This window comes from Chiroxiphia lanceolata, chromosome 9 (assembly GCF_009829145.1).
Source record: "Chiroxiphia lanceolata isolate bChiLan1 chromosome 9, bChiLan1.pri, whole genome shotgun sequence".
In the NCBI taxonomy this organism is placed as follows: domain Eukaryota; kingdom Metazoa; phylum Chordata; class Aves; order Passeriformes; family Pipridae; genus Chiroxiphia; species Chiroxiphia lanceolata.
In genome coordinates, this window is record NC_045645.1 from 4,538,264 (window position 1) to 4,549,487 (window position 11,224).

General features: G+C 61.6%; 1 protein-coding gene across 1 annotated transcript in view; it reads right to left on the reverse strand.

Moving 5' to 3' along the window:
• Window positions 1–5,752, reverse strand: part of PTCH2 (patched 2) — a 21,774-nt gene extending 16,022 nt beyond the window's left edge. Inside the window, 4 exon segments of the mRNA XM_032697020.1 lie at window positions 4,987–5,280; window positions 5,443–5,551; window positions 5,553–5,680; window positions 5,683–5,752. Of these exon segments, the coding sequence (XP_032552911.1) occupies window positions 4,987–5,280; window positions 5,443–5,551; window positions 5,553–5,680; window positions 5,683–5,752 (601 nt within the window).
• Window positions 5,753–11,224: the final 5,472 nt, after the last annotated feature.

Consider the following 11,224-nt stretch of genomic DNA (forward strand, 5'->3'; position numbering starts at 1 on the left):
TGAAATTTTTCCACATTGCTGGCTTCATTCAGGCAAGAAATGAATTTTTTGAACTCAGACCACTTTTCCAGGCCCGAGGGAGAGGCAGATAATAAAACCCTCTTCTTGGGCCCTGGCGCTGCCCCCTCCCAGCCGCCAAATAACATTTAAAACACAAAAAAAAAAAAAAAAGAGCCCCTTCCCTAAGTCCGTAGATATGTCCAAGTTGGAAAAAAAAAAAAAAAGAAAAAGAAAAAACCCACTTTCTAGGAAATAAAAAAAAAAATATATAAGTTGAAAAGCAAAGCAAAATGGATAGGGGTAGATAAGCCACAGCCATCTGTAAAGAGTCTTCCAGTCTCTTTGGGTTAATTAGCAAAATTTTCCAGCCCAGAAAAGCTGACCAAGCTGTCAAAGAAGGGAAAAGGAAGAGCAAGAGGTTTCTCACTCACCTCCCAAAGATAAATAAATAAAGGTGAACTGCCTGTACCCCACCTTCAGGCTCACTCAGAAGCCCCCCTTCCCCTCCTTCCTACCCGCCTTCCCCAAGAAGAAAGGTTCTTTCAGAGCCAGAGGGGACTTTGAAGCAAAGGGGAGAGCCAGGCAGGCAGGTTTTTGGGATAACAGGGACCTCGGCACTTCATGGCAGCAACGCCCCAGCTGCCCCTCACTCCTCCAAGCCCCCAGGGGATGGGGGCACAGGGTCCCCAAGGACACACAAACCCTGCAAACAGAAAGGACAGCAGGGTCCTGAAGGAAAAATCCCATCAGGCCAAGCAAGAGGGTCCCCAGGGACACTGGGGTCCCCAGGGACACCATTTGTCCCTTCCCTTTCCATGAAGCAATACCTGTGTCACCACAGCCTGAGAGAAGCGGCGACCCTGTCTCCCCTGGACACCCATCTAGGGACAGAGCAGGGACGTGGCAGTCCAGGAGCCGCCCCTCAGGAGTGAGGCTGGCTCCAGCTGGATCCTGGCAGGCATCTTGTTGCCCTGGACACAGGGACAAGCTGCCATCAGAGCCCCCCATACTGTTTGCACTAGCCCCACGCAGCTCCCCAGATTCACCCGCTCCTTTATCAGCCCCTGCACAAACATTCCACCCCACAAACCCACCCGCTGGCAGCAACGAGACCACCCACCTCTCTGTGTGCCCACCCAGGAACGGCCATGGCATCCCACTCACCCACACTGCTGCTGCCCCACACCCCTCCACGGGACCCACCATGCACAGTGGGGACAGGGGCTGGGAAGAGGGGCCACACAGATGGTGGGGAGGGCGTTCAATCCCCATTCTTGGCTTCCTGTTGGGCTTTCCCACCCTCTATACCCCTCTCTCTGCAAAGAGAGTCAGTCAGGGTCTCCTCTCCCATTTGCCCTGCCACGTGGGGAGCCCCAGGCTGCATCCTAGCCCTGTCCTGGGTGCCAGGGAGGGGATACCCTGTGCCAGGTACTACTGCAGAGATCAAGGGAGGGCAAAAGCTACCACCAAGGGAGTTGGAGGTGTCTCAGATTCATGCCCCAAGCTGGGAACAAGGCAGCAAATTCCCCTCACCCCCATAAAATACATCCTATTTCATCCCACCAGCACATTTGGGGTGTCCCTGACCCCTCCAGGAAAGGGACAGGGCCTTCTCCAGGGAGACTCAGCAGCTCTTTGAGAGCGCGACGGCTGTGCGGGGCGCTCGGCTGTTCCGGTTAGGAATTAACCCGGCCTTCCTTTGAACCAGCCCTCAGTGCTATAAATCAGGCAGACCCATTCACCACCCAGGGCTCTGCCTGCCCAGAGCTCACTGCCCCGGCCCCTTGGCCCTAAAGACGCCCTGGGAGAGCTGGGAACAGCTGCCAGGTGTCTAGAGGTAACTCAACACTCACCGCTAGCCGGGGTTTCAAAGCCTCCGAGTGGCTAATTGCTTCGGAGGAGCCTAATTGAACATTTCCACAGTCGAGTCCAATTTATGGGGTGACACGGCCTCCTTCCATCTTCCAAACAGGGATGCAGGTGAGGCATAACCCCAGAGCACTGCAAGAACCCCCCCAGGCAGCCCCCAGAGCTAAGGACATTCCCAGAATTGGGATAGGGGACCCTACGCTTTCCTACAGTGACCAGTGTCACAGCCCAGGCTCAGGAGGACATACTGTCAGCATGGCCCCAATGCTGACCTCAGCCATGGGGCCAAAGCAGGGCTGTCCACCCTATTCCCACGTTTTGGGAGGAGGGAGATGGGACAGCAGTGCCATTCCCCCACGGGAAGCAGCTCCCTTCCTTCCCCTACTCACTAGGAGCCCAGCTCCCAGAGGGCTGAGGTCAGCCTGCAGTGGGGACAGCCCGGAACAGGGTCACACTCTGCTCCTGCGGTGCTGAGACCTCATGTGGGTGAGGTGGTTGGGGTTGGAGCATCACCACTCCACATTCCCCAGCCAGGCCAGGCAGAGGCTTCATGGAACCCTAAACCATCCTGCCTCTGAGCTGGGACCTACTGGGCTAGGACGCTGGGCCCAGTGTTCCCTGCACACACACCCGATCCCTTAGACACCCCACAGCGCTGCCTTGGGGCTGGGATGGACCACGTTCCTACAAACATCAACTCACACACCCAGAGAGGGCAAGAGCTACGGTCCCCAGCACTCTGGGGTTCCCAAAGCTTTGGAACCAAGCTTATGGGGCACCAACTTTGCCAGTCGAGGAGCAAGAACTGCGCTGCTTCAGCCTGGCACAACAGTACCAGTCTCACTGCAGAGGGACACAGACACCAACCACCCTGCCACACACGTGGGAACATGAGAAAGTAGTAGCTGAGAAAATCCCAAATCAACTTCAAGTACTCTGAATCCAACCATAGCCTGGGAAACTGTGTCCTGCTCTCCAGGGGCAGCCCAGGCCCATCTGTCCCCCAGTAATGCCCAATCCCACACCAGCAGGATGGGGTGCAGTGAGCAGGGCTGAGTATACTCAGGGGATGCTTTGATCTTGCCAGAAAATGCGGAAGCAGAGACCAGCGGCGAGGTAAGGACCCACAGATAATTATGGGGAAAGGAGGCAGCCCCACAGCTGATACACAAGACTGAAAGTGCCACTGCAAACCTTCCTTCCACATCCTGACCCATGCATGCTTGCCAAGGACCCCGCGGGACTAAAGCCACCTCAGTCACATCGTCCTTGGTGGTCGCAGGTTGTGCCAATGCCTGAGGACGCTGGGGCTGTGCCACCCAGGAGCAAGGCACGGAGGGGTCTGCCCCAAGTGCACACTCCCGGGGGAAGAGCCCTCCCAGGAAGGACAAGGCGGGGCCCGGAGTAGCACTCTCAGCAGGGCACGCCGTCCTCACCCAGGCAGCACAGATACAGAGCAGGGGCTGCACGCAGACCCCAGCACGCCCATCGCCCGGGGAAGGGGCAGGATACGCTAGGTCAGTGGTGTTTCACCATGGAGTAAAGAAAAAAAAATAAATTAAATCCAGCTCCTGACACTGAAGAAGATGAGAAGCCATGAGAAAGGGAAGGTTCCTGAGAGAGGCCCCCGGCACCCACATTACAGCCAGACCGCAGTGTGGGGGAAATCCCCCAAAAGCAGCCACGGTCGCTCCTGGCCATACCCATGCGAGCAGGGAAGCACGGTGGGGCACAGGAAAAGCTGGGTTTCTGGGCGCTTCCAGCTGTCCCCAGGCTTGGCCCCTTCCCCATCCTGCTCTCCACCCCAGTGTGCCGCAAGTCCCATTCCCCCTAACAGGAACAACCACAGCCGCTTTCTCGGCCACAGTTTCACGAAACGCTGACTCCCTGCTACCCCAAAAGCACAATAAAAATTCGATGGAGCTGGAGCCACAACCCAGAGTAAGGGAACCACGGAGGGAGCGTGTCCCTCTTTCAGCAGCCACTGCTCAGGCTCTGGCTGGACCGGGAGGTATCACTGGATTTCTCTGCTACGTGTTGCAGAGGAAAGGGGTGATGGAGACGAGATCTGGGGAGGGGGTACAAACATCCCTGGGGAGCGGGGAGCAGGTGGGAGAGCCGGGCATTCCTGGGCAAGGGTGCGTGCGTGCATCTGTGTGCAAGCAGCCAGGGAGCGCAGAGCCCTTTTTTTTAAATTAAAAAAAAAAAAAAAAAAAGAAAAGAAAAAAAAAAAGGGGGTGGGAGAGCAAAGTTGCTTCTATTGTTGAACCAAATCCAAGAGTAGCTGAGGACCACACAGGGAGCGGGGCGTGGGGGAGGAGGCAGCGCTCCCGCACAAAGATGGCTGACACCCCTCCGCTGAGCAACATCTGCCCCTGCACAGCACCCCGCGGGGACCCCCGCCCGGGGGGCCCCCCGCCGCTCCCGGCCGCGGGGACGGGGGGTGCGATTCGGGGTGCTGCCCCCCCCGGGGGGCCCCCCCGAAGCCGAAGGGAGGTGCAGGAAAAGCAAATCCCAGACCCGTGAAGCGGGGCTGCAGGGATCGGGGAGAGAAAATCCACGCTGGAGTTATTAATAACAAAGGAAGGGGATCAGCCGCTTCCACTCGGAAACGGGGATTTGCTCCTGCCTGACCCTGCCCGCGCCTGCGTCCCCCCCGGGCAGGGGTCCCGGGCCGGGACTGGCGGTTCCGCGGCGCCGGCTCTGCCCCGGTGCGGGGCTGCGGTCACCCCCGAGGGTTCTTCCCACCGGGAAGGGGGTGTCCACGCACCATCCCCGCCGCACGTGTCCGCACCTTCGCGCGGGGACTCCCGTGGGGACACGCGTGGGGGTCCCTTTGCAACTCAGCACCACGTACCCGCGCAAGGCACAGCCCGAGCGCCCGCGCGGACGGGACCCCGTTCGTGGGCACCCACGGCCCCGCGCTCCGCGGCCCCGCTGGCGGGACGCCCGGCGGCGGCATCCTCATCCTCCTCCTCCTCCCGCCCCGCTCCCGCGCTGTCACCTGCCTCCCGGCCGGCCCCGCACCTCCGCGCTGCGCGTGGGGGACAAAGCCGCGGCCGGGAGCCGGACCGGGACCGTTCCCACGGGCGGCCGAGCCCGCGGGGCCGCGCTTACCTTCCACCCAGAGGTGCTCGATGTCGGTCTCGATGGAGGCCACTCGTAGTCCCACGGCCAGCGCCCCGAACACCAGCAGCCCCACGAAGAGCACCTTCCCGCAGTGCCGCTGGATCCGGCAGCCCAGGGCGAAGAGCAGCGCCTGAAAGCGGGCCCGCAGCCACAGCGGAGTCCTCTGGCCCACGGCCCTGCCCTGCGGAGGGGGCGAGATCGGGTCAGCCCGGCAGAGGAGACGGGGAGCCCCTGCCCGGGCAAGGGGACCCGCGGCGGGGCGGGATGCCCGCGCCGGCCGCGCTCCGTTGGCCGCGGAGCGGGACCGCGAGAGCCGGAGCTCCCCGAGCCGGGGGACAAGGGGGTCCCCGCAGCCGCCCAGCCCTCCCCGGGCTCCTCCGCGCTCCCCGAACTCCCCTCCCCGGCCCGGAGCCCCCGCGAGAGCGGGCGATGCTCGCCCCTCACTCACCTCGGGCAGCGGCTTGCGGCGGGCGGCGCGGAGCGGCGGTGGCGGCGGCGCGGCGCGGGGGGGCTCGGCCGGCATGGCGGGGCGGCTGGCGGGGCTGGGCACCCCCCGTTATGTGGGGCCGAGCGCGGCGGCGGCCCCCATGCGCGCGGCGGGGCCGTGCCGGTGCCGGTGCCGGTGCGGATGGAGGGCTGTGTGTGCGCCGCCGGCCGCCCGCCGCGCCTCTAAAGGGGAGGCGGGGGCGGGGGGCGCCGGGGCCGCGCCGCCGCCGCCGCTCCCATTGGCCGCCGCCGCCGCGGCAGCGCCCATCGCCGCTGCTAAGCAACGGCGCGCCCGCCGCCGGCGGCCACACACCGCGCTCCCCCCCGCACCGCCCCGCACCGCACCGGCCCCGCCGCGGGGGGGAGCGCGGCGGCGGCGGCACCGGGGGCACCGACACAGCCCGCGCAGCGCCCCTCACCTCCCGCCCCGCCACCGGCGGCCCTCCACAGACACCCCCGGGGATGGGCATCCCCCTCTAAGCGCCCCCAAGGGTAGGCAGCCACCCCACAGGTTTTCCCTCAAGGATGGGCACCCCCATAAGTGCCGTCCAACTCCCACAGCTACCCTGCAAGGGTAGGCAGCCTTCTGGAGCTGGGCAAGCCCCGAGGGATGGGCATCCCTCCCAAGGGTGGCCCAAGTAGCGTGCTGTGCCCCTAGCCTGTCCCCGAGGATGGGCACCCCTCACAGCCACCCTCCTTTGTCCAGGCATTCCCCCATGACTCCCTCACCCCAGTGTGGGGCAGACCTCCTCCTATAGCCACCCCAAGGGCCAGGTATCCCCTCCAGGGCCAGGCATCTTCCCAAAGCTACTTCCTCAAGAATAAGGCAGCCCTCCTAAAGAATGGATATACCACTATGTCCACCACCCAAGGGCTTGGCAGCCTCCACATAGACATTCCACGAGATAGGCAACACCCTCCCAGAGTCTGTGCATCTCCCCTATAGCCATTCCAAGGGATGGGTATCCCTCCTTCAAGGCCTGGATGTCCTTCCACAAAGGACCAGGTATCCCCACCAATGCCTTTTCCCAAGAACAAATCACCCTCTCACCATGAGCAGGGTGTTCACCCGCCCCTGCTGGCTGCCCTCCCCAAAGGCCAGATTTTCCCCCAGGGCCATAGGAGGGGTAGGAAGACACCCCACTCTTTGGGTGTGCCCACAAGCACTGCCCCATCCCCTGCCATGGGGAGCCAAGCCCAACAATCCAGAGGTGGAGGCAGAAGGGGCACAGAAATCCCATTCACGGGGCAGAGGCTGGGCAAAAGGGCAAGGCGTAAATGCCACCGACAATGTCTGGAATTGTTTCTCCGCTCATTTCACATCCTTTTCAGGTCTTTGTTGGACAGACCTGGTGCCGCTCCCACCAGGAATAGCACCCCAAGTTGCTGCTGAAGGCATCCAGGGGAGCCAGTAAACCCATGTGGAGCAGCAACCACCCCCATCCGCACTGCCCACCTCACTCCCTTGGAGCAATGATAATGTTCACCCTGGTGTCTCCTTACTGGCCAAAAATGGGGGAAACACTGGTAAATAAACGTGGGTCAGTTCCTCCATGTCCCCTGGCCACAGGCCCCACCAGCCAGGCCTGCTGCTGCCGAGCTCTCCTGGGCCTTAGCGGAACGTAAAGGGTTTCTCCCTCGTCCAGCGATAGGCCTGTAGCATCTGGCGTGTCCCCAAATACAGAAGGGAAACAGCTATTCAGCACTTCTGCTGCCTGATTGCTATTAACAGCTCCACCATTCCCTTTCCCGATGGACCCACACTACCGCTGGGCAGCTGCGGCTTTTTATCAACTTAATTTTCAAAAGTAAGTTGTTGTCCTCCTCTCCAGCACTGCTGGTTCTCCCTACCCACATTCTCCATCAGCTCCCTATCTGTCATCATTTGTTTCCACCTGGGGCTCTCCCACTACTGCCCTGCAGACCGGGAAATGTCATCAATGTCCTCTGAAAGCTCATAGGATGGACCACGGAGACCTGCTCCGTGTCTGACAGGGCCTGGGGATGAGCTGGATTTGCCCCATCCCAGGGCAACAAGGGCTTGCCTGGGACCTGGGTTCCCGGTGCTGCACAACCAACTTCCACGACCACATCCTGGCTCACTCATGCTGGCACCAGGCTCCTGTGCCAAAGGAGCACCACACAGGACAAGATCACCCCTGGCACCCCCGCCTGCTGTGCACCGTGCACCCCTGTTTTTCTGCCCACCCGCTGCCTCCGTGGTCCCCAGGGACCAGCTGCCCCCCAGGACCTGCTGCCCTGGCAGCAGCTGGCACTGTCACGGCACGGTGACCTGCACCCCAAGCGAGAGGCTGTAGGGCTCGGCAGGAGGGCAGCCAGTTTGGGGATCCCAAGCTTTGCGGAGGGGGGCGAAAATACTAGTGACAGGGTCAGATCCTGCCGCGCCAACAAGGATTGAAAATCCAGCTGGAAAATGCCTGCAGGCAGGATGGGGCTCAGCCTGCCCTGACTTGACGCCACAGAGATGGGCTTTGGGTCTCCCTGCAGGGCACTTATTTCCCTTGGAGCCACTTGAAGGGAACTGGGAGCCCTGAAGGCCACTGGCCTTGGGGGAGCAGGATGGGGAGCAGGGGATCATCTCGCACACAGGGAGACTTCGTTTGCTGCTTCTTGCTGACCGGCTGTTTTATATCAAGGCGGGAGGGGGGATTTGCTGTTCTAGATGGTATTTTAATGGGCAGGCAGGCAGCTGGAGCCTGGGAGAAGCCTGCTTTACATTGTTTGGGGTTGTAACAAATAAATTCAATTAAAGGCAAATGGCTCCGCGCAGCCCCCACCCTGCGCAGTGTCTCTGTGGCACTGGTGGCTGTGGGAGCCGTGGGTGCGAGGAGGGAGCCCCACGCCGGGGCCACCCTGGGGCTCTGCCCACCCTTGCCCCTCGTCCCCGCCACAGGGAGATGCCGGGGTGAGCTGGTGGGATGCGGTGGGAGCTGGGAAGCACAGGACACCGCACCCACAGAGAACCCATAGAGAGGATGGCGTGTCCAGGGAGTCTACCCTGTCTCCACACTGCACGTCCCACCCCGTAGAGCAAAGGGGATGGGAAAATCCCCGCGGCAGGAGCCCTGCCACAGCGGGCACTCCTCAGGAAGGGCAGCCCAGGACAATGGCCTTGGCGGGCAGAGGCATCCTCTGGGCAAGCAGAGACTGGGCAGGGGCTGGGGCGTGGAACTGGGCTTTGCACGGCCACCATGCAGCCCCAGAGCCCCATGGCCGGGGGGAGAAGCAGAGGGGACTTGGCAGGGACATGCCAGAGCCTCTGCACGTTGTAAACAGCCGCTGCCGCAGCAGCAACTCCTCTGCCGGGAGCCAGCGCCGGGCGTTAGTTGGAAACCAGATGGTGTTCTCCCAACCACCAGCACAGCCCGCTGGCCACGGCCTGGAGCCAGGCACAGGCTCTCAGGGACCCCAGAGCTGCACAGAACCCAGTGCTGGGACCCCATTGGGGTGGCCGGAGAGCTGGAGGACCCCACAGAGGGACAGGGGGTGTCAATGTGCCCCCTGCCCCATTGCTTCCTCAACCAGTACCGGGTACTTCCCAAGGAATGCTATGTCCCAAGAGATGAAGAAGAGAGGCAGCATCCACCAGAGGGGATTAGAGATAGGGCATTAACATCCCTTCAACCCTCCCCCCACCTCTTGTGTGCCACACTGTACCCCAGTTTCCCTGTGCCTTTCTAACAGCAGGGAACAACTAATAGCTGGTCCCCAGCTGGTCCCCAAGTCAGACTCCACCTCGGCCCCCAGATAGGGATGAGACAGCAGAGGAGGGATAAAGCCCCATCTTTGGAGGCCAGGGAAAGCCTAAACAGTCCCTGCCATGTCACACCTGGGGTAACTCTCCACGGAAAATGCAAACAGGATACGGACAGCGAGCCTCTATCCCAGCACAACCAGCAGAACCTGGGGGTCTGGGCTCTTCTCCACTCCCCAGCAATCTTGGGGGCAGGTGCACTGAGAGGGCACAGTGGACCCATCCCAGCCCTGGGATTCTGGGGGGGTCTGCAGCAAGAAGACAAACAGCCGGGGCTGGGGAGGGGCTGGGGGGAAGGATGGCATCCCCGGTAGCCGTGGCGGGGGTCCTGTGGTGTTTACAGAGCTTAAAACCAGCCTAAGCCCCGCAAGGCCACAGCGCACAATAGCGTGTGGACGTGGTGACACCGGCCGTCCCCACACCACCTTGGAAGACAGAGAGCCCTGCCACCCACCGCCAGCACCGGGATTAATTATGATAATGTAGTTCTTTCCCCCTTTGTCACCCTAATGAATGGGCCCCTTTAGGATTTTAAGGCCTTTGTTTGGTGCCTCTTTACTGCGGTATTGTAGGATGGGGACTAGCAGGTGGCAGGTCCCCAAACAGCCCCTTTTGTCTCCTTTGGGGGCTGTTTTGTGGTGGGGTTGGGGAGGGGGATGCGAGGATGCAGGAGTGGGGGTGTGCTGCACAGGAGCTCCTGGACGGAACCATAGCACTTGCCCCATGGCTGTGGGGCTGTGGCACCCCACGCTGTGCATTGTGGCACCGCAGACCACTGGCCCTGGCCGTGCCCTCAGCCACCCGTGCCCTGGCCCGCTTGGTGGGCAGATGCTGGGAGCCACCGGCTGAGCCCCTGCCTTGATCTTTTACTGCCTGGGCAAATCAATTACCCAGCAGAAAAGTCCCTAAATCCCACCATAAAACCCGTTTAGCAGCCGCCGTGGTGCTCACCAGGCCCTGGGCAAACCTCACCCGCTGCCAGCAGCGATTTGCCGCAGGGAGAGTGGGTAACTGCTCTGGGGAAGGTCGGGCCACAGCTGCAGCTGCACAGCATCTCCCCGCTCCCAGGAGGCGGATGGGGGCTTCCTGAGAGTCCTGGCTGTGCTCAGATCCTCCCCAAACCCCCAGAACTCTGTGCCCTTCTGCACCAGCCCGTCCCCTACTGCATCCCATGAGCATGGGAGCAGCTGGGGATGTCACAGCACCGGGCATGACACTGGGGACCAGGGGCAGACAGATGAAGTGGCACAGAGGCACAGAGAGTAGGGACAAGGCAGAGCATGGAGACACCCAGATGGCAATGCCCTGTGCCACCAGGGGTCCATGGGCTTTGTGGCAGGATATTGGCCGTGACCAGCAATGAGCCCAGTGCCACGAAGGTGGGGATGATGGAGCCTTGCTTCCTCTCATGCAGACACATAGGAACATCTTTAATACCATGGGGACAACGCCAGCACAGGGACCACACCAGCACAGGGTTGAGGGGCCTGGGGATGGTCAGTGTCTCACTGATTGCAGACTGGGCTGGGTGATTCCTTCAGGACCTCCAGGAGCACCAGGGACACCGGATGGTCTCTACCTGGGGGCATTGCCAGGTGCCAGGCACTGGGGATCCCTCTGCTCCACTGTACCTTCCCCAAGCCACAGGGGACTCTGACTGCCGTGTCCCCCTGGCTGTGCAAGATAGAGGGGCTCTATGAGGAGGGGGCAGATCCTGGCCAGGCAGTGCCGGGGGCTGCAAACTGGTGAGCAGCGGGGTGGTAAAACGGTGACAAGTAATTGGTGTCCCGGCTAGTCCTTTCATGCTGACGCCGTTTTATGGGTGAGGAAATTGCTTGTGAGTCAGGAACACAGGAGACAAATTTAGGAAGTGCTCTCTGAATGTGCCGGGGTCAGGCGCCGAGGCCGAGTGCTTGAAACCTGGGTGGCCTCGCCGCTCGCCCCGCGTCCCCCCGCCTCCCCGCC